General features: G+C 46.6%; 3 protein-coding genes across 3 annotated transcripts; 1 reads left to right on the forward strand and 2 right to left on the reverse strand.

The window, feature by feature from the left end:
- Positions 1-46: 46 nt before the first annotated feature.
- Positions 47-20,968, forward strand: GL50803_0030233 (uncharacterized protein; the record flags this gene model as incomplete). The annotated part of the gene is made up of 1 exon (XM_001706882.1): positions 47-20,968. The coding sequence occupies one exon, from the start codon at positions 47-49 to the stop codon at positions 20,966-20,968; it is 20,922 nt and encodes a 6,973-aa protein (XP_001706934.1).
- GL50803_0016034 (Kinase, CAMK CAMKL) lies at positions 20,918-22,216 on the reverse strand (the record flags this gene model as incomplete). Its single annotated transcript, XM_001706881.1, has 1 exon — positions 20,918-22,216. One exon carries the CDS (start codon positions 22,214-22,216, stop codon positions 20,918-20,920), a length of 1,299 nt encoding a protein of 432 aa, XP_001706933.1.
- A 375-nt stretch (positions 22,217-22,591) lies between these two features.
- GL50803_003861 (Alcohol dehydrogenase 3) lies at positions 22,592-23,818 on the reverse strand (the record flags this gene model as incomplete). Its single annotated transcript, XM_001706880.1, has 1 exon — positions 22,592-23,818. One exon carries the CDS (start codon positions 23,816-23,818, stop codon positions 22,592-22,594), a length of 1,227 nt encoding a protein of 408 aa, XP_001706932.1.
- Between the last annotated feature and the right edge of the window lie 16 nt (positions 23,819-23,834).

Raw genomic sequence — 23,834 nt, forward strand, 5'->3', positions numbered from 1 at the left:
TTAAAAATCGTTTTTAGGCCAGAGCTAAGACCTAAAGACTGGGTGTATGGCGTCTCTTCTTGTTCCAAAAGCTTTCTCTCACCTTACCAAGGGGCAAGATGGAACGTCCACTTTCAAAAGGGTTTCTTCTCCCATCAGATCAAAGTCAATCTCATCATACCTAGCCGCTAATACACGTTATTTAAAAGTCGCGCCAGCCTCTCTTCCCAAGAAGCTGGATCTTGATAGCTTTATTAACCAGGAAAAGGTTCGCACTAGTAATGTGCGAGATCTGGAGACCATGGCCGAGCTGATGAACCTGGCCCCGAGTGCAACGGTGGATCCAAAGGAGGTGAGAGCAAACTTCGTTTTAGAACAGATACTGGAGCAAAACCTGGAGGTATGTTCTGGGAAGGGATATATGAAGCCCGGAATTACCGAGCATGCTGATCAGTGGCACGAAGTAGACATTGTTGGAGTTTCCAACGATGCGTTTCGCGTTCTGTTTCCACAGCTCGAGATGTTTCGGCAGGCAAAAATACATAATATTATTATTGAGGGTCTTCAAGTGAAGCAAACCCCCTTGACTCTGGACACAGATATGGAAGGCACAGTGGAAAGTTCAGGGATTTCATTAGATTGTCTCACAGGAGATGACTTGATGGAGCTTTTTAAGCTATCCTTTCGGTCAGAAGACAAAACTTTCTTCAGGTCTCCTACTGGGGTTTACCATATTCGTAACGACAAAGCCGTATCAGCGTTTTTGGAATCTAGAAAACGAGACCGTGAAGCCGTGCTGGCTGCTTCTAGAACTGCAGTGGAATCCCAACACTTCCCAGAGCACACGTATCCAAGTACCCTGGACCTATCGGGCACCGATGAGACAATGGACATGCAGTTAAAAGATTTGGAGGTAACTGCCACAAGAGCTACTGGCGTTAATCCAGAAGATACCTCCGATCTATCAGTCTTTACCATCACGTCTAACCCTAGAGATGAACTACAGCGTTCTAAGCCACATGAGTTTCAGTTCCGGCAATTCCTTAAGGAAGACACACCTTTAATATCTCTTCCCACGGGAGAGCCTCACAGTTACAAGAGCAATCTCAGGGGTTATTTGGAAGCCTCAGAAACGGAAATATCATCTTCCCAACTGCAAAACAGACAGTATGGAGCTACCAAAGGATACCACGCATCTGTCCTTCTATCATCCACAGCAAATCAGACTAATATCACAAGTGCACTTGTGCCTGCAACTAGTGATCGCAAAAAAGATCAGATACCAGCTGATGACTCAAGCAGACTTGTCAGCGAAAGCTTCGACATCCTAAGCACCCTCGATATCCTAGAAAGACGAGACAAGGAGGCCGTGGCAATAGCATCCCCACCAAAGTTGGCCCACACAGAATGTGCACCAATAATAAACACAACAAACAGCGCATACGCATACGCACACGCACACGCACACGAGTCATCAGAAAAGGTAGCCTTTCAGTATATCGACCGCAACAATCAAGTGATTGTGCGCGACATCAACGAGCAATTCCTTCAGAAGTTCTCCAGGATACACATCTATCAACGGATGAAGGAGAGCTTTGAGGCGGCGCTTAAAAGGCTAAACCAGCTTGTCGAAGAAAAGAGCACTGCTAATAGACCGTACTTGGACTTTCTTTCCACTGCATACATTGGGCACACTCTCTTCTATAATCTCAAAACGCGCTTGAGTGAAGACTACTGCATCGATTGCGTAGCTGAGATCGAGGAGCGTCGACTGCGTGTGAAAAATCGCGAACGAGACTATAATTTATTCATATCCACACTCCAGGCCATTAAAGACAAATCAGAGCAGCTTCAAGATATACGTAGCAAGTCTGTTTGCGGATTCACAACAGTGGTCACGGCCCCTCCTCTCCCCATCCTGCCGTCCATTTACAAGGAAGACCAAAAAGAGGACAAATCCGTTGCTAAAAGAGCCACTTTCTGTGCTGCATCTGCGCTGGAGGATGAGGCATCGGAAGAGTACGTATTAACTTTAATGCAGCTTCGCCAAAGGCGGGAACGCGTATATGATCATTTTGAGAACATGATAGCGGGGCACAAGCAGGTGCGTTCTGCCGCAGTCGAGCTATGCTTGAGTGCCATTAATACTAGTCGTGTCAAGCTAGAAAGTCTTGTTAATCCTGCGCTTAAGCGTACAGCTCAGTTTGATGGCTTTGATGCTCTCGATAACCTGTACAAAAGCTACATCGATCATGCGCTGAGGACCGATTTTGCCACTGAAATTATTGAGCAAGCAGATAGAGACCCAAGCCACGAACTGTACTGGTGTGCACGGCAACTCCTCCGACTCAAGCATTCCAGCTACAAGAACTATCAGAAGTACAAGTATCCTAGCTTCTGTCCTCATCGCCGGGAAGCCTTTGAAAATGCTCGTACGGCCTTGATGGAGAACAAGATATTTTGGGGGGCATCTGAGTACAAGCGTGTGTTCAGTGATCTCATGTCCACGGTGCAGGAGCATCTGCAATACCTTATACTCACCCCAGAGCTGCTTACACATCTTCAGGACACATTCATCCCGAAAATAAGTGATTATCTCTTTGCGAATATGGTTTTCCAGACAGACATAGACAAGGACACTAAAGCTCTTCTCTCTAGACCAAGTACTGGAAGGGTCAATCTGCAGAATGCACTACAGACGCTCCCCGGCGGGGCCAGCCCCGATAAAATTTCCTATGCATCAGAAAGCTCTGTGCGAGCAGATAACGGCCATCAGAAAAGACCAAGAGAGGACCCCGAGGACCGTGATGTTAACGTCCAGGCCACCAATCAAACACTAAATCCTGTTCTCAAAAGACCAGTCAATCAAGAACTAACAAGTGGGGCAGACCTACCGATTCTCAACGCTGCCTACAAACCCAAGAATGCCTACGAATGGATTCAGCGTAGATACTGGCAGATTCAAAGCAACCGTGAGCAAGATATCTTCCGACGCAAAGAAGAACTGGCACGCCGAGACGCTGAAGAGGCTGCTAAGACCGCGTCCGCCCTGATGACCAAAGACTTCAGCTATAAGCCTGGAGGGCGCACGCAAGCTGAGGAAATATACGAGAAGATCTTCAAGTTTCCTGCTCCAGGCGAGACGAACTTCATGGAGAAACTCAGCGTTTATCTGGCTAACTGTTTTATCTTGCTTTATGAAGTCCTCTTTCCATTTATTCAAGAGTCCCTCATGCTAAACTTTTCGGACCTTGCCTTTGAGCAGATGACCAGGAAGGTGAAAGCATACTGCAACTTAACGGGGATTTCACGGGACTCTCTCGCTGCAGATATTGCGTTTGAATTTCAGTGCCAAGCTCTTGAAGAAAATAGGCTCCTACTTCGTAAGGTACAGAAGAAATTTGAGATTCTTCTCTTTAAACTACTATACACCTACGTAATGGAGGACATTTACCCCCAATGGTCCGTCTTTATCCTCCTCCTCTTTCATGGAGCTGACCGGGACATGCGCTACATTGCTCAATCCAAGGCCCTAACCTCGTTTAGCCACGTTCTAAATACTTCGCGGTTTAATGACGAGTACATGGGCATTCTTAAAAAGGCGCACGATCTGAACATCACAATGGGGTACGCAAAGCTTTACACTGACGTTGAGAAGCTTGACAGCCTATCTATGAGCTCTCTTGGCGGATTTGTGGCTCCTAACTGTACAGCTGACTTCACGCAGAACTCCCCACTGGCCATTCAATTGAATAGAACACTTGCAGACGCAATGATGAAAAATATCAGTCTTATCAGTGATATAAATAGAACCAATGGCAAAGCACCTCAAGCAATGGTACTTGACGCACGTGGAGCTAACGCTCACTCTACTATCTGTTCAACACATCCCACGGCAGTTGTGCAAGATGTTCCTGAAACAACCACAGGTGATGCTTACCTCTTCACGTCTGCAGATGTCCTCACCATTTCTGTCCAGCGAATCCAGAACATCACAGAGATGCATGACTTTATCTACTCTCAACCTACTCAGTGGTACTTCTCTGAGAGAATTATAACAGACATTAGGTACCTAAACAAAGAAGAGGAAGTTCAGTTCTCGTTGGCTGAGTCACGGATGAAGGAAATTATCTCTTTATTTGCCAATACCGAATGCGTACTCTCTGCCGTTAGAAATCAACGCGGGCTTTTGACTAATCTACTCTTCACGCCGTCTCCAAATGATATTTTCTCCAGTTTACCTATGTTTGTCTACGACCTTGTGGATTTTTATTCCTCGTGTCCAGTTTTTGCTGACAACCTATTTCCAGAACCAGGATCATCAAGCAAGGATCCTGCCACACGCCCCTTTGGTGCCAAGTACAATATACCTACTACAACCGATAATATGAACAACTTTACGTTTGAGGCTATTGCCCGGTTGGGAAACGACGAGCCCCTCCAAAGGGTTATCCACGAAGTCATCACTACAGACAATAGTCTACCTATACGGAGCGGATCTGATCTCATGGTGACCCTAGGCAACAACTCATCGTTGCTTGCCGGTATCAGTCGTCGGTCCATGAAGAAGACAAACGCTAAGAAGGACATATTACGGCGTACGTTGCTTAGGAGCACAAGCCATCAGGTTTCCTCACGAGCTGCCGTTCGCGCTAGCGGAAGAAGCATCAACTTTGGTTACTCGTCGCAGGAAAGTCCGGGAGAATCTCGACGGCGTGCACGTAGCAAGCTCACACAGTACAGAACTCGCAATGCCAGCCCACCCACTGTGCCCATTCGCACGTCCCAAGTCGTTCCAGAAGGAGACGTCCCCTTTATGGACATGACGGGGAAATCAGACCTTACTACCGTCGCCAACATCTCTTTTAATATCAAAACTAGAAATACTACATATTCACAGCAGGTCGCATCGTTCTTTGACACCCATGGTCGGATTGGAACCTACATGGAGGCAAGAAAGTGTAACCGCTTGCACTATGAGCCACCAACCATCCTCTATAGACTAGCAAATCTCACCAAGCATGCAGCACTCAATCTCAAAAACTACTTAGATATGGTTCTTGCTTTCTTGATGCGATATGCTAAAGAGAGTCTCAAATTTGCAGAGCGGCTGTTGAACGCGCAAGAACTGGTTCCCAGCTTCATAATTGAAAGAAATTGGCAGGTGCAGAGCTTACTGAACAAAACGCAAACTCGCATAAAGGAGTACTATAAAGCAGCGCGCATGTCGCTCCATGCAACATTCAAAGACAGGCACTGTGAGGAAAAGACGAAGGCCTCTGGGAAGGAGGCTTTACAAGAGCAAAGGCTATTATCAGAGCATGCCCACGACCACGGAGCGCCTTCGCTTCCCCCAAGAAGGCCCTCATGTGGTGACAGTACGACTGAGCCAAACAGTATATTCGGTGACACCTTTATAGACAGAGAGCTTCCGTTCGTTTATGAAGCTGAGCTTCTGTCCCAGTTCTTGCGGTCTGATGTCCTTCTAACAGCATTCACGGCTGATTATGTCACTGGCTCAGCTCCTCCAGAAATTCTTTTGTCCCAGATAATGTCACTAACAAATAAGTCGAGCTACGTTTCCAGAGCACTTCTAGCTGCATATCATTTATACGATGGCTTCTGGTGCTTAACCGTTATGCCCACAGAGTGCTTTTTCGGAACGCTCAAACTAGACCTTAAGCAAGTACTTGTTCGGCTACGGCATATTTACGAGAACATTTTCTTGTTAGCAGCGTCGCGTATCGATGATTATATATACTTAGCCTCACGGGTTGCCCAGACATGTGTACAGGCAATGCAGCTCTCCTTTGGCTCCGCCAAGTTTTCTACTCTGGAGGAGATAGGGATGTCCTTTAGCCTCTTTAGGACATTCATGCACAACATTCCTGTCTGGGGTGAATACCTCAGTACCATGCAAGGTGTGGAGAATCATCTCTCAGAGGTCGCGTACGGAACGAAAATAAGCTCAGTCTATGCAAATTTGCTTCGATATCGCATCCAGGTGTCTAGGATGCTCTTTGCCAATCAAGGATTACTCCCCAAGATAGGCAGCTCTCTGCACACTGTGCATCACATAGCCAGAGGTGTAATTAGTCAGATTGAGAGCTGGGTCTATTCTGCCTCTGAATCCATTTTCCCACGAATCGTTGAGATGCTCTCACTCACGGCACACGACAAATTAAACTGCAACAGAAACGTCTCTGACTTCAGGCGACGCTTCGCCAATAGCATATGCAGGAATCTATCGCTGCCCTTTGGGATAGATTCTACACAAGCGTGCACCGGGGCATCGTTTCAACAGCTTCTTTACGCTAGCATATGGGCACAATCTGGGCTCCCCTTCCTTTCAAAGAAGAGTATTCAGGACTCTCGCCTCATTTTGCAGCAGAACAAAATCGATTACCGTACCACTAGCTCCTTTCAGTTTTTCGAGAGACCTCAGACAATCCACCCTATTCATATTTCAACCGTGTTTCTTGAGATGGAGGACTTAATTAAGCGCTTGATCGAGCTGCTACAGATAACCAACAAATCAAATTGTGAAATCTTGGGCTTCTACAACTCCCCAGACTATAAAGATCTAAGCCCGGCAGAGCTATTTACATGGCTAGAAAAGAACGGTGAATTTGCACGTGTTGACAAGATAGACTATGTGCTCTTTGGAGATAGCAACGACATGACGAAGATAGGGATAAAGGTTGAGTCCGACACGAGTGAGGAGAAGCTCGCTGAGATAAGAAAGGCGAAGCTAGCATATTACTCCAGGTTGCTGACGCGAGGAGAGCCTCTTCCTATCAAACCAGAGAACATAAAGCTCATAATAAGCGAATCCCCATACTTGCCCGATGTAACCATCGAGACTAGATTGCGATCACTGTTGCCCCTGGTATCTCTCACTTGCAAGCTGATTCTCTTAAGTGACGACCTAAGCACTCAGATTGAAGATTGGTTCTCTCAATCTATCAATGCAATCTCCATCCAGGACATCAAGATTGCTATAATTCACGCTATAGATGTCGCTCTTTCGTTTCTTGCGTCTGTCGGCGACGAAATTGCTATATCCTCCATTGCCCGTATGATCTTTGAAACGTTAAGCAAATACCGGCAACAATTCATCGTCCTTTTCATCATAAAGGCTGCTCTGGATAATACGCAAGTAGGCTTTGGATATGATGTAACTGCGTACGACACGTTCCAGCCGTACAATAAGGGTGACATTTCCTTCGACGAATACCTGGGTATAGATAGTAGAGAGCCTCTAACCATATCTCTATACGTTAAAGACCTGCTCTCTAAGGCCCAGTATCAATTAACAGATGATGTCATAGCAAGAAAAGCTGTGGACACCTTCATTGAGTATGCCAACAAGCTGCATTTTGCGATGAACACATACTGCATTAAAACCCGAATTGATAAACTAATTCAGCTTCAGCATCATGAGATTGCATTAAGTGTTTTGAGTACGCACGAGTCCATTCTCTTGGATTCCTTTTTATTACCTGTCTTTTGTGATTCCAGAAGTGACTTTTCTCTTCTTGCAGAGCCGGACTTTTTGTCCACCGAATTTTCTAAAACACCGGACGCCAGCTCATGCCTTCTTCCTCCCATGCGTCCAGTTGTGCATATAAGCAAGGTTAACGGTCGTTCTGGCATAGGAAAATTCATTACCACGGTTAACTGTGCTGGGTACTATAGCTATAAGTCAATTGTAGCTAAGTCTCTCATGCACGATTTACATTTACCCCCTCTGCGGATCCTGAAGATGACTCCTGCTATCCGCTCGCTGCGGAAACTGCGGTATCTCATGGTGGGTGGATCTGAGCGTATGCTTATGCAGTCGATGCACCATTATCAGGCGGATCTTCTCACATCCTTCACTTCCTACCACACTGACAGCCTGTTTGATCTAGAGTGGCTCAGCTCCTCGTCAATCATTTCCTATTATAACACAACCACGGGAACACTCTTTAGCAAGCCTATTTCTTGTTACAATGTATGTAAGCCTGAAATAGATGAATATCTGGCTGATCTCGCCCGCGGGCCAATTGCTGCATGTCTTCACAATGCCTTAGAGCAGAAGAGTGACACGGCAGCACAGATAGAGTGGGCATCTGTTGTCGAAGCCCTGGGATTTGCACTAGCAGACTTGAGATCCATGGACAGTAGCTCTAGGGTGGAACACGTTCTTCAAAACAGACTCGAGGCGTTCTGGAATAATCTTGCAGATGTCGTGAGCTGCTCAAGCTTTTACAGGGACGCATATGAGCATAGTTCTGCGGCAAGATATGTCTTTCAAGTGTCTACTCCGGATACCTTTGACGATCTATACACAACTGACAATACCATTTGCTTACACTCCCGTAACCTCAGGGATCTTCTTCGCATACGTAAGTTGCACCAGGGTGCTAAGCTTCGGCCCAAACAACTCGCTGTCCCCAATGCTGGTAATCTTTCGCCTTTCATCTCTGGATATATATTTCCATACAGTAACCCATTTATCACGCGACTCAAACACTTTCAATTCACCGTTATGCGTGGGCTTTATGAACAGCAGCTCTGGATGGAGCCAGCTGTGTCACATCTCTATAATATCAACGTTATAGTACAGCTTATCCTGCTCCAGTCGTGTGCGTTTCGAGAGCTATCTGCTCTCAATTTGTGTCTTAGCATTAATCACTCTGCCTCAGCATCCTTTGAATCAGAATCTTCGCTAGCTATTAGGATTGCTCCAGAAGGCTTGAAAAAGAGCGCGTGTAACATATTCTGTTATAAGCCGTTCATAGAGTTCCCTTCCCCTCCAGAGACCTTTGGTCAAGTAGTGAGTGACCTAATCATGGCCTTGAAATATGCATCTGTGTCCCGATTTAATGCTAACTTGAGCTTTAACCAGTTAGCTCTTCGGAAAACGTCGCGCCAGGGCCTGTGGACTCTATGCTCAGACATCTTCAACACGCAGACAGCCGCTATCAAAACAAATGCTCACGTTTGTAGCAGCCAACTTCTGAATCCTCTTCGCACGCACTTATCTGGGTATAGACTCTTGTTCTCCGCAATAGTAGAGGCTACCTTATACGAGTCCTACTACTCTCCAGTTTGCCGTCCTAAGCTTGCTCTCAAGGTCCCCGAATTAACCTCCAAGCATCAGGATCCTCTTCCCTTCATACTAATCCCTCTGCCGCAACGCATCATTGATGCCATATCGACGGTACTCGCATGCTGTGGATATACAGGATACGAATTTGTTGCGTTTAAGCTTCTGTATCCAACTGGAGTGTATGTTTACTATATCGACGGCATCCTGCAGCGTTCTCGATATGCTCAACGCTGGACCAAAACATACTCCATCCCGCAGAGCTCCAGTGACCAACTGTTATTCACAAAAGACACTGTTTCTTACTCTCTCCTAATAGATCCTGTGCAGCGCGTTCTTACTGAGCGAGAAGCGCTGGAATACATCCCGTTAGCCACACCGTTGTGCTTCCAATACTTACACCTTTTGTTCACTACTACAACAATTGCATTCATCAACCATTGCCTATCCTTATCATTCGGTCTTTACACAACACAGTTTGCTAACCTCCTACAAACAGAGCTGCTGTGCTCAGCTCCAGACAGCCCCTACCGTAACGAACTTTCGTACTTTGTGCGAGGACTACCTCTCCGAATCACGATTCATGCCATCAGAAAGCTAATGCTCAATATTCAAGAGGGCGCCATCTACCAACACAAGGATAGTCTCGAGACACTTGACAATCTGGGCAATCTTGTGGGCTCTCTTCGCCAACTTGTCATCGATCATAGAAAGTATAAGGTTCTTACCTTTGATAAGAGCTACACGGACCTCATACTGGAACGTGCTATGCATCGTCTTTCACGGTTACACGACTTGCGGGCCGAACCCCTTACTATCTATACCGGTGATCCCCTTAAACTTGGTGAGCTGTATGCCGCTAGGACCTCTGATTCGTCATACCATCCAGCAATGCACTCCGCGGATGTAGACTCTCTTTGCGCGCTTTCCTCTAGTGACGAGGACGACGACGCACTAGACCCAGGGGTGGATGCTGAAGAGGCACTTACCAACTTGCGAAACAAGCTCGATCACCGGCTTGAGCATACTGCACATTCGCAGATGCGTTATAACGCTGATCTTTGTAGGGCTGACCGACAATTGAGTGGAAGCGTCGATCAGACATGTGCCACGTCAACGAGTCCTGGGGCCGGTGATACGGTTTCCAGAGCAATGACAGTGGATAGGTTTTTGACCATTGGACAAATAACAAGCCTATTCGGCTTTTCAAATAGCATGCTGGAGGCGTCCATTCTGTTACCCTGCTTCAGTGACGCGCGCTCGCAGCATATCTTGGATGTTCTTGATGAGATGGACACTTTACTTTCGACAGTGCGTGGCTGCGTGAACAGGAACCCAGACACTGGTGACATCAGCATTGAACAGACTATCTCCGTCTGCCCCGATTTTATGAATACATATTCTTCCCTAATCACATGTCCGACTAAAGAGATTGAAAAGTATGAGGATTCTCTTGGACAGCACCTTAGGACAATCAGTGCTCAATCTTCTCCTAAGGTTGATCAGTCAATGTATACGTTTTGTCAATCAGAAATAGAGGCCATATCATCTTTTCACAACGAGGTCTATTCAGAAGGGGGATTGATAGGGCGGCTTGGGTCTGCCCCGCTTGAAGTTGATGCTCCGTACTTTGCACCGTCATTTAGAGGCCTGACTTCCTTTGTCAAGGCAACGGAGTTGTTACTACTAGAGCACTTTGCCATTCTGGTAACTCCCACAACAACGGGCTACTCTGACCCAAGGGTACTTAACTTCCTCAACGTAAAACTGCCACTACATATGGCATACAGCGTCATCTTTGTATCTGTAGCGTCGAGATTCTTCTCTGCTTCGGAGGTTTTAAAGCTCCTTGCTACACCAGTGCTCGTCGTCATCCGTGATCTAACTTCAGAACCTGTCAAGAACAACTTACCAGCCTCCCTGCAGGAGCTGGCATCTCTTTTTGCTACTATTTCAACAGTTAAAGCTCCAGGCCGGCTAATTATCTGGGATCCGTCACTCATTGCGGCGGCTTCTGAGCCCGTCGTCTATGAGCTGTCTCCTGTGCTTCGCAGTGCTCTTGGAGCAGCTCAAATTCCCATATCTTCCCACTACATAGTGATGGCTTCTGACTTGTTTGAATGGTGTATGCCACCACCTATTGTCTCTCTCCCGCAACCTATTGTGTGTCTTGCGAAGCTACTTTCTGGCTATATTTCAATGCCTAAAGTTTCACTAGACACGATAGGGTCCTTTATATCCCGCATCTCCTCTTGTACGTCTGGCGCAGACACTGAGCCGCGAGCTAGCTATCGCATGGCGGTCGGCCTTCTCTCGCTGCAGTGTCATACTAATCATAGACTAATGACCCTCTTGGAAGCGATATCATCTGTAATAGGAAAGTCCGAGCTGGGTCTGGGCTTTACTGGCAAGAATGCTCTAGAAGCCTTAAGAACCTTTCTGGGCATCGAGTTTTGGGGCACAAAGGTGCTGTTGGCAGTTGCTCCGAGGCTGCCTGCGTTCGTTTATCTTCTATCTCCAAATCCCTGTAGCAATGCAGTTCACAAATTGGCCAGTATATCCATTATTGGACCGGTCATTGACAATACAAGCACTCGAGACCTAGAACTTACTGGCCCGCACATTAATTGCAGTGCCCCCATACTACTAGAAGTATTAACTTCAGTTTGTCTACCCTGCATCCATTGCCCGCGCTGGGTGGAGATGTTCTATGAACAGTTTTATGCAACAGATTGTCGTGGCCTCGTACCCCTGAATACTAAAGGTTGGGGGATTCTCGCCTCCCTAGCTTACAGTATTCTAAACAGAGTGGACAACCTTATACACGGCCTATACTTGGGAATTACAGACTTCAAGCTAGACTTTAGTAGTACCTCATGTCTGTCTATCATTGAGAAGGTTTCTGCCCAGCCCGTTCTTACACACGGCTTCGATCTGATGACAGACACATACACCACCGAACTGCTTATTCTATCATTGGTGCGTATATTGACGGACTTCCAGCTCTCCAGCAACACCCTTTCCTTAAAAGCGCTTCTCAATAAGTCTGGGACTGGGCATGGTACTGCTTTGAACACTAAAGAAGAAATTTTCAAAATCTACAATGGATTAGATACCGTTTCAATCATCAGTGCAATCCACGTGATACGAAACCTTAGCGAGCTGCATACTTTGTACAGCGGGGAGGTTATTCTGGACTCTCACTGCATCTACATATTAGTGATTCCCGAGCAGCACATCCCAGTCACCTCAGATCGCTACTATCACATCATGCGCATATTATCAGCCAAAAGAGAGAGCACCACCAAGCTGATTGTCCTTACAAACTGTCGCTCTATCTATGGTCGCTATGTAGAGCTGGGAATCACCACTGAGAGCCCGCTTGCTCAGGAGTTGGATGGGCCTTGTCTTCATGGCATGCTGAGCCATGCGCATCTGCTCTACGAGTTTGCGAGCAACTTATCCTATAGCAATATAGTAGAGAGCTACAATGCTTCAACGGGCGCCTTTGCGGAGCTGGAGGCAGCAAACGTGTCTGCAACTATGTTCGAAGAGACACTCTCCAATTTCGTCTTCACTCTTGAGCAGCGTATCTTTGTGGTTAACTTGGCCGAGTGCCTCAAGATATTGTTTGTTCCCATCCTATACATCCCCCTTGAAGCTTACAAACTAACCCCCACTCTGTCAACTCAAACTCTGTCTGGAATTTTGACGATCTACCTTTACTTGTTACAGCTCTACTCCGTGCTCACTGCAAGGCCAAAGCTAGGAGCACTACGAGCGTGCATCTACCCTCACTACAGCTTTGAGTGCAACATGGACTTTTTAATGATCATTACATTGATAACAGATAGGTTTTCTACAGCTCTTGCGTACATAATCGCTATTCTCTTCTCTTTTGCCACCACAGCTGTCAAGCTCTTCTTGCTATGTTCTACTGATCATGTCTTCAACCGCGAGTTACTCCTGTCTAAATTAAACAATGACCCGGCAACTGCTCTAGCAAAGCATCACAGTAAGTGCCTTTGCGACATGATACAACTGGTTCTCCTTGAGAAGAAGGGCAAAACCCAATATGAATGTGCAATGAACAAAATTTCGTCTGAGTTCAATCAACCACTATTTGAATGTACTCAGATACTAAATCATTATTTCAAAGGCATCATTGATTTGCTGAATTTGCCAGGAGATTCGCACGTATATCGAACGCCATATCTTTATCTACTTCCGCAGTTTCCAGACTTGTCCGCATCCATAGAGGCCACATGCAGTTCTTATGAATCCATTCTTGCTGTCCGCACAATTGTAGGCTCGTACAAGCACTCCAAGCCTGAAGCCCTCGATCCTCTGCGCCACGTTACGTTTGAATTAACTCCGCTACCTTATCCTAGTGACTTCTTGGCAGATATCACGGATGCCCAGGTTCCCACGGGAGACCATGAGGCAGACTTGCTGGTTTATCGGGCTGTTATCTATCAGCACAAGGGCATCAGCAGAGAGGACTACAAAGGGTTTTCCCTTGCTTACTGCTTGGCTGCGTCCGCTTACTTCTGCAGGCCTTTTTGTCTCGCAGCTAGTCTCTTCGGAGTTCAGAACACGGTTGTGCTAAAGTATGCATACCCTCTCATCAAGCAAGACTGCTCCACCATGGTTCACACTGAGTACGTGTCGCCGTCTTCGGTGACATCTAGTTCTTCTTTAGATATTCTCTCACTGCGTTCGTACTATCGTGTTACTAAGTTATATTTGCGTGACGAGTCAGATATCCGCGTGTTTCTCTCTCGCCACCACACCTGGTTTTGTTTAACAGAGGACTCTAGTGAGAGGCTTGCTATAGCCTTTGTGCGAACGATTATCATTATAGAAGTGGAGTGTCCAGAAGTCCTAGCATCGGGCTTTCTGTCCTCTTTTGCATATCATCAACTAATACAAATGCCAGATTCACTTGGTCATGTAATGACATACAAAATGGTCAATGTTTGTCCCATAATTAACATTTGCTTGGCCATAGGGCAAACGAAAACTAATGTTAACGCCTTGAACTTGCTTAGCCATTTGTATTGTCCGCATGCCATAGCAGATTGTTATTCTAGTCCCGAAGGGGATACCGGTACTGCAGCGCTTTTCACCCCCACACAGCAAGTTCTGCTCTATGTCCTTCAAACAGAAATAGGGGCCTTGCTTGACCCTGCAGCCGTTGTGCATCTGTGTAAGCGCCTCGCATGTTTATCAATACCCTACACTTCTCTCTTGCCTATCCTTTGGGCATTCTCCCAACTGTACTCTCTATATTTATATTCAAATGTATTAACTAGTCAGGGCACTCGCTCAATCAACTCGCCAGAGACTTCCACAAGGACCACAGAAGCAGTTGACAGCCTACTTGACTTCGTCTACTTTCAGCAATTTGGGCTTCAGATTGCATCCAGCAGCAACTGGTCGAATCCTCAGCAGTTAATAGAAACCATGGTGACCAACTTGATACCAGCTCTTTCCTCTATCTCAGTTGAGTCCTCATCTATTCTTGCGAGCTCATTGAGTAGTGAGCCTAGCATTTGTCCGGTTTTTTCTAAAAACTATCTATTACAAATTCTTTCTATTCATATCAATGCAGTCCATATGCGAAATCTTTTTAATAGGATTATGTTCCATTATGCTGGAACTGTGGATAGACGCGACAAGGTATTGATGCGAATGCGACAGGCAACATCTTCAAGTTCAAACGATAACCTACTTGCACCTTCTACCCGCAATAATTTACTGCCATCCTTTAGCTTGGATTCTATAGATACTTCTTTTAGAAGTCCATTGATCATCTTGGACAAGCTTTTGAAGGATGCCTTTCACAGACGCCTTCCATCCACGAAGCTAGAAAAACTATTCACCTTGCCGTATGTGAGCGGCATTCGGACGCCTATTTCCGTTGTCATTTCATCGTACTTATCTTACGACGAATTTGTCTTCACCGTTTCACGCCTAACCTGCTCCGAAGTCAAGGTCCCAATGAGCTCAAAGCGGACGTCCATCAGCTCAGTGGTTGTTGACCTAGGAGGAATCTGTGGTGCCTATCCTTCTGCAGATATAGGTGCAAACCAGACCCTTGGCCAGCTTTCATCTAGAGAAAGAATACTGATGGGTATCCGGGCTGCCGTTGGAAGCATCCTCCGTCTATCTCCTTCTATCTACATGCCTACAAATGCGCGGAAGGACCGGACAGACACGTATCTTCTTCGAGCGTCTGTCTCATATTATGACGAGCAAAGAGAGAGTTGTATGGCTACAGCACCAGATAATATAAAGAAAGACGCTGGTAGGTATTTGTTTGGCACATCTGCCGCTGCCGATGAGTACTCTGCCTCCATGTTTGAACTCTCGATCCCGTTTCCCGTGGGCAGGTTCATAAGCATACCATCCCCGTCCTCCACTATATGCTCGAACATCCATGATGTTCAGGCATCTCTATACACCTTTGCCACATATGCCGGGTTTCAACCGGCGATGCTGCCCGAGTACAACAGGGTAATAATTATCGCTCCAATATCTCTACTTCTGGGAACCAGTACACTGGACGTGCTATCGTCTCTTGGTGAGATGTCGTCCTCAGAGAGTCTTTGGCAGCCATCGGAGCTGTCAGATGTTCTATCTGATTTTACAACCAATACCTCTGTCTCAATGCCAACACTGCCCCTCCTTAATAGTATTATTGCCACTAGACTGAGTATTTTCATCTTTGATGATCTCAACATTATGGACTCTAAAGCGGTCCTCAGCCCTGAGCTCCAGCGTCTACGCGCACTTGCCACTATACTCAATCTGCAGGACTATTCACACATATTGCCCACAAATCTTCAAGTGTTTACGGAGGCCTTTAACTTAGATTACTTCTATACTGAGGAAACATTTGGAGAGGAGCTCAATGACACTGACTCTAATGAAGCAGCATCGCCTGTGCTCGGTAATGATATCCACTTGCTGACTACTCCCTCAAAGGAGAAACCGGTGAGTTTTCTTCCCGGCGATCTGTTAACGTTTACTGAGATAGCCACGAATAGCACAAATCCTTACATTATAACAATGAGGCTCCGGTGCTCCTATCTTCTTAAATACATGTGGAGGCTCTTCAGTTCAGAATACACTCTTCCCCAGAATATACTGTTGGCTGTGTTTGGCTCAGCTGGCAACGGGTATGCACTTTCTAACAAATCCATTCCATCCACCGCGATAACGGTTAAGTCTCAGTTGGAGAGCGTGCAGAAGTCACGCGTGCTATTGTCAGGCAATTCTACTCGGCTGCAATCCGGACTAAGTAACTTTAGTTCTGCCAGGGATTTGTCAAACGAAGATTTTGGGTCAGCACAGCTTGATACCGAACTTCGGCAGCTCTCGAAGCGAACATTACTATATTGCAACCTAATATATAGAATCCTTGCGACTGGGGCCATAAAAGAGAACCCTGTCGTAACCTCTAAGCAGACTACTTTGCTCTCTGACAAATTTATCCGTGGAGCAAAGGAACCTGTACCACTAGCCACAGATCCTGACTCTGCTCAGGAGTCCTCATATCATCACTCAGAGTCGCAGTTCGACTCTCCTCGACACTTATCACTCGAGAAAGGTTTGGACTCAGATACCACCAGTGATTCCGCCACTTCCACACTCATTAAAGTTATCCTCGAACTGTTGCCGCAAGCGACTGCTGAGTTCTCAGTTCTGAAGCACTATGTGTCGATAGAACTAATGACTTCACTCGCTAATGCACTCAGCAATAGCATAGTGCTATACTATTCCAAGGAGCATCTGTCCATTCAAGATAGTGCTGTTACATTGGCCAATTTGCAGCACCACATCGGCACTCTCCAAAGTGCTGCAGCTTCCCATGCCAAGTGCGTAGAGGAGGTTGATAGCCTTATCCAGACACAAGAGGAATCTATTTCGACCTTACTAAAGCAAGAGGTGGAATATCAAACAACGGTGAATATGCTACTCTCAGAAAAGGAAGCTCTCGGTTTGACCCTTGACACCCAATTAGAGGATCTGTTCTTAAAGGTGGAACCTTGTCGCATAAAGATAGAAGAGGCCATCAGCTTTCTCTATCGCCTATTCCATGTCTCATTGGAAGCATCGCCTGACCTCCTGCTCTCTGACATCTCCGTGGAGCTTTTAGTATCCTTGTTTGGCGTATCAAGAACCTTCCTCCAGGCATCAACACTGTCCATAGATACTGCGCTATCTATTAAGTTAACAGAACTCGATATTAGCCACATTCTTAATACGCCTCTATCGCCTGCTGCACTGACCCTTCTAGAAGAAGAGCCGTCTCCCAAGTCTGCTCTGAGCGATTGTCTGTGCCGCCTTGGAAGTGCTATTGTTGAATACAAAGCTTTGCTAATGCCACATACGATGCTGACAAACAATTCTGCCTATGCTAACTATCATAAGCTTGCCATTTTGCTTGCTCTAAAACGGGTGGATGAGGAGCTAGTAAAAGCTCAGCTACAAATAGCAGGGGTCAATTTGGAGAACTATCGAAAGGAGCGAGCCAATTTAGAAACCCAGAAGAAGCTACTTCTAGAGACAGATGACATCCGTGTGCCCCAAGAAGATATCCTTGCACTTATTTCCAGGCGTACCGACGATGAGCTGCACTGCCGACGAATGCTACATTTGGCTGCTTTGTACGGAAGTCTGATCTCTGCATGCACGCTCTTTGGCTTCCATCACCTTGGTCTGTTCACTGCTATGTTGGATGCATCCTTTGGCAAGACCAAAGATGCACAGCTCTGTGTAGGCTGTCAGCTCGTTGATCATGGAGCTGCGTGTCATGCATGTCACAACTGTCGCTGCTTTTGTCGCTGTACACGCACCTATCAGCCCACTGGTGCATATGTAACAAACGCAGCGCAGACCCTTCCACTTCTCTGCACAGACATCACTAAAAAGGAGCACTTGTTAAATGTCGTAACTAAGGTCTTCGGAGAGGTGTGCCTCACTAAGTCATCGCTCCAGTATCGCCTTACCTTAGGTCACACTGCTCTCTTGGAATACATAAGCTGCGTTGTCCTCTGTCAGCTTCCTTCGCGGGCCCCAATATACGTTTCTGGAAATATTCTGCATAGTGCAATTGCAGAGGCCGTCTCTGGCTCACCCGGATATACAGTAATATCCATGAAAAATGAGAACAAGCTGGTGGATGACACAGAAGAATTTTATACATCGTTTGTCAATACATTGCAGGAAACTCTATCCGCTCATACTCACAGTGTGATCTTCTTGAAGGTGGAGACAATCAATTGGAAAGCTCTGGATTTGCTAGGTGCTTTAACATATGATTTGAAATTGGTAGCAGGATATGGCAATATAGCCAATACTGTCGATCATAACTTCAACAAGTACAGGTTTGCTTCTCCTCTCTCTAGCTACCACTTCTTTGTAACATGGGGCCCTGAGGTCACAGAAGTGTTTAGGAGCGTCTCTACGCGGTTGAGCCTCCCTAACTTATTTCTCTTCTCACAGGCATCTTTTGCCGGAGGCAATTTACAGAGCCTGAGTACGTGCATTCTAGACTCAAAGACAGCTACGCGAACTCACTCGCTTGCTAGCTCTATGGCTGTGCACCGAGAGAATTTATCAGCTATCATAGTTTCGTTTCTCTCCCAGTCTTACTTCACTGACCTGGTTGCGTTGAGGCTGGAACAAGAGAGCTTAATAAAGCAATCTAAGCTGGGAATGAAGCAATTTACAACTATGCATCTCGCTTCCGATGAGAACACCGTGCTAACTATGCTCCCAACTATACATCAGCAGATCACTACACAGACGCAGTACATACTGTCCATAAACTCTATTGAAAAGAAGCTGCTCGCACTCATAAAGCAACGAGATGCGTGGACACGTGGCTCTGACTCGATTGTTTCTACAGCTACCCAGACATTACTTGCATTTTCAAACTACTTGGCAAGATTGAGTGTTCGGTATCCGGCCCTGAGCGCATTCTGGACAACGCTTAGCCCAGAGAATCTTCAGAAGATCATTGACTCAATGGATGGTGTCATGAGAGATACAGTGTTTGCTGGATCGTTCTATAGGTTCATACTGTATGCATTATTGCCTCTCCTTGCTCGAGCACTGCCAGTTCAACAATACTATATTACTGTTCTTGCACTGATAGTAATAGGAGAGCTATCAGCGCGTACTGCCATCCCCTCTACTATTACTACTTGGGAAGCAATTTTCAAAGCAACTGAATCGGAATTAGACGAGCTTGTGACAAAGGAGCTTAATGCATTGCTGCCTCAGGCCAAAACACATGCCCTGCACTCTAACATAATTACCTGCCTCAGTATCCTCGCAGAAGAAAACACTGTGTCTACACGGTTAATAGATAACATTTCCTCACTCACCTCTACTATTCGCCCACAGTGCAGTCCATCACAATCTGATTATGATTTTCTCAATTCAGAGCAACCTCATTTTATCAAGGGCGGGAATCCTATCTTGTTTTTTACAGAAGACCCCATAGTTACTTGTAACGCGCTGGCAGGAAAGCTACTACAGGCCAGACGACCTATCACCATTACGGCGGCGTCATCTATAGCTACACAATCTAGGATGAAGCTAAACGATCTGTCGTGGATCCATACTCTAGCAGCTCTTGAGGAGCCATTCTATAGCGATGAGTTTCCGCGAGCAACAATGTTTAAGACCAGCCATGACGCTTCCCAAGCATCTTCACTATCTGCAGTGACCATTGTCATCTGCCAATCAATTGAGTTGGTGGAAGTAGTGTTGCGCTCAGCTCGAGGAATACCTGGTAGACTTGTCATTGTCTTGTGGACAGGCTATATGGACACAAGTCCATTGAAAGAGTCTATGGCACTTATAAAGTTGTTGGCGGCGTATCCGACTGTGGCATGTGTGCATAGCCGCGGTCATCTAAGCAGCTCTGCTAAGAGTATGACGTATAGGCCTCCCCTGGCATCTCTTACACGATCTCATCTCTATGGACAGCAATCTTTGCAGCAGATGTACAAGCATCCTCCTACGGCATGGCTTAACCTGGCCTTGGATATTATCTTCCCTGCACTGAGCCCGGAGCTTACTTTGCCAATGACCCCTTACGTATACTTGCGGCTAGAGCGGCTGTCTCTACTCAGCAGCGTCGTCACCGAGGAGTATTGTCCACCAAACACTATTATTGAGAGTATGTTGTTTCTAGGAAATGGAGTAGCAAGCAAGTTTTCACCAGCCACCATAATTCAGTACAGACAGGTAGATCTGACGACATTGCTGGACGGATCCCTCTTTCAGAAGCTTATCGCCTATATTCTTCGACCTCTCTGTCTTACGGATAGTGCACAGCGCATCATAACCCTGTACCTGTTCTGTCTTTGGCTCTTCATTAAGCATCTCAAAAAGGATGATCCGGAGACTCTAGCAGCAAAGGTGGCCTCATTTTCTCTCGGCGAGGTATGTGATACGCACCTGAATGGCGTGATGTGGCCTAAGGATCAATTTCTGGCTATCATTCAATCTTTTGGTGTTATTCTAACATCAAAACCAGTTGAGTGGACCAAACACAATGACTCACTGGTGTGGCATCATGCGAATACCATTTCTGGCCATGCACCGCTTATGGGTCGCTCTAGAGAGCTTCCTAAGCCAAGCTTTTGGTACCCCACAACACCAGTATCCACCCCTGCTTACCCAATAACCTACAAGGTCGCAGCTTCCCCTGGCGGTGGGTTCCACTGCTATGCTGTACCTTTTTCCAGACCTCTTCAGACCAATACGCCACCCGAGGACCCTGAAGCCACAGGGGATCGCACAAGCGAAACGCACCATGATTTACTTCTGCAACCTGCTCCGACCGGGGCCATATCCTTGCTCAGAAGCTAAGTCATTAAGGGACCTATCGCTTTGAGTGTCCTCCCGTTGAATCTTAAGAATGTTTTCAAGATTTGGATCACTGTGGGAGTCCTCAATAGCCTCGGCCACATCTGCGTTTGTATCTTCAACCTTCGCCCCAGAGTCGCTTTTCTTTATGAGCCTTCCGTCTTCTTCTAATTCAAAGTTGAGAGCTTCGGCATATTTTCGCTGCTCGTCAAAATTCCACTTGTATCCGTTGACCTGGATGTCGCGCTCGCATAGTAGGAAGTATGTCGCAGTCATCTGGTTGTGTCTATTGTTATTCAAAGATCGTATGATTTTTGTCGCGCTCCAATCGGAAATCTTTGTGACCATTGTGTAAATAATTCTAAAGTCTACCACTTTGCTCATCTTCAGCTCAGGGTTGGGCTCCTCAGGTCCTGTGTAACACTGGATATACCACGGGTGCTTTGTGATCTCATCAAGCGTGATCCTCTTATCTGGATCTACGACCAAGATCTTCGAAATGAGGTCCGCGGCCTCTGGAGACACGTGATCAGGGATATGAAAGACCCCGGAGATGATCTTTTTGTAGAGAGTCTCTGTGTTGTCGTGGTCGAAGGGAAGGTGCCCACAAATCATGGCAAATAGAATGATGCCAATGGCCCAGACGTCGATACTCGGGCCGTGATATTTCTTTCCACTCAACATCTCTGGGGACGCGTAAGATGGAGAGCCACAAGCTGTTTTGAATTTCGCTTCGTCAGACATAAGGATGTTGGACAGACCGAAGTCGATCAGCTTGATGTTGTATGAAGAATCAAGGAGCACGTTTTCTAGTTTCATGTCCCTGTGGCACACCTTCCTAGAGTGGCAATAGGAAAGTGCAGAAACAATCTGATGGAAGTACTTGCAAGCCTCTTCCTCGGAGAGCTTTTGCTTTTGGACCACATAATTAAAGAGCTCTCCGTTGTCAACATATTCTGTCACCAGATAGATGTGACGAGGGGTATCGATGACTTCTAAAAGACGAACAATGTTCGAGTGATCTAGGAGCTTAAGGACTTGGATCTCTCTCACAATGCGTTTGAAGTCATCTTCGCACTGAATTCGGCTTTTATCTAGCACTTTCAAAGCGACCCGTTCACCTGTAATTAGGTGTGTGGCGAGCCTTACGTCTCCAAAGGTTCCTACCCCGAGACTCTTTCCAGTGATGTAGTTAGACACGCGCTTCACGCGGACACGTACAGTAGAGGAGCCGGTCGTTGTTGATGACATACGGACAAGCCAATTCTATCGATTTTTCTACCTTATTTTTTGTTTTGTAGTGCAGCTTTTAATGGTGGATATTTTTTTGAAACCTGCCACCACTATCTTGCTCAAGGACGACAGCGCCTCCATAAGCAGGACTCGGACCTGAATACCCTCTACTTAAGACTCGGCATATACTTTGTTTCTCTCTTTACCTTGTTCCCAAGAGGTCCAGTTCCTATGCGAGCTATGAGGCATCTAGAACGTGACCTTCTTCTTAGCAACTTACAGGTTATACCAATATATTGTTACTGCAATTCCAAATTTTACAGATTTGAACATTCACCCCATTCGGCAAGCAAACAACACTCACAAACAAGGTTTTACTTCTTACTCAGCTGACTACATCCTATAGAAGCTTTCAGCAAAGATGCGTTGGAGGTCGGAACGCGACGTCGGAACAGGAGTTATTGAGAGAGTGGCCTTGGCTCCGTAGTATGCAAGAGTAGCGTCTGTGAGAGTGTCAACGTCTTCGAGATTAAAGCCTTCATCTGTTAACGTCCCCGAAAAGCCGACCTTGTTGTGGAAGGCACGCATGCGCCTGAAGGCCTGCTCTGCTTCGTCGGGTGTTCCTTTGAGGTTCCCCAGGATCGGCCTAAAGAGGTCGTTCAGGTAGCCACAGACCTTCGGCCAGATGTGCTTGAGGACCGCCGGCTGGAGGAGTGCCAGACCTCGACCGTGTGCAAGCCTTGGCCTGTACGCAGACAGGGTGTGCTCCATAAGGTGCGTCAGGTGGCAGCCGCTTTCGTCTATGGCCATACCAGCAATTGCAGCAGCATAGCTGAGCCAATAGCGGGCGCGAAGATTGTCTGGTTCTGCTAACGCTATAGGTAAGTAGCGAACGATAAGGTAAACGGCTTCTCGTGTCAAAGTGCATACATAGGGGGTCATTATCGTGGTTGTGGATGCCTCCATCACGTGGTTGAGGGCGTCAATCGTTGTGAAGCGCACCATGTCAGGGCTAAGACTAAAGAGGCCATTAATATCGTCTATTGAGTAATCGGGATAGAGGAACTCAAAGCCGATCCCTGACTTGATCGGATAAAGCTCTCCCGTGAGGATGGACGCCACGGAGTAACGGTCACACTCCGTCCCAGTTCCGTGAGTTAGGTTGACCAGAACAAGCTTGGAGCGGCACTTAGGCTCGAACTCACCCTTATAAAGCTCTCGAGCTTTGTTATTAGAGTACTCAAGAAGAATAGACACCGCCTTCGCAGAATCGCATGGGGATCCGCCCCCAATTCCGCACACAAGAAAGCCCGGGCCATACTTCGCTCGAAAGAGGTCTACAGCCTCGTCAATTTGCTCCACGGTTGGGTTGGTGCTGATACCGTTGTAGTGCAGGTACTCTATCCCACGCTCAGCAAGAGCTTTAGTGATAGTGTCCCAAAGGCCACACTTCTGGTACGCTGTCGGAGAGCTAACAAAGCCAACACAGGACGGTTTCAGGTCATCAAGGATTTCTCCAAACTTGACAATGGCCCCAAATCCAAAGAACAGGCCGCGGTTGGTGCCATGGGCTATGCGCACGACTCTTGTGATGTCGGATGACTCATAATAGTCGGTCATGGTTATATTTCTATAA

This window comes from Giardia intestinalis, chromosome 3, assembly GCF_000002435.2.
Source record: "Giardia intestinalis strain WB C6 chromosome 3, whole genome shotgun sequence".
Taxonomy (NCBI): Eukaryota; Fornicata; order Diplomonadida; family Hexamitidae; genus Giardia; species Giardia duodenalis.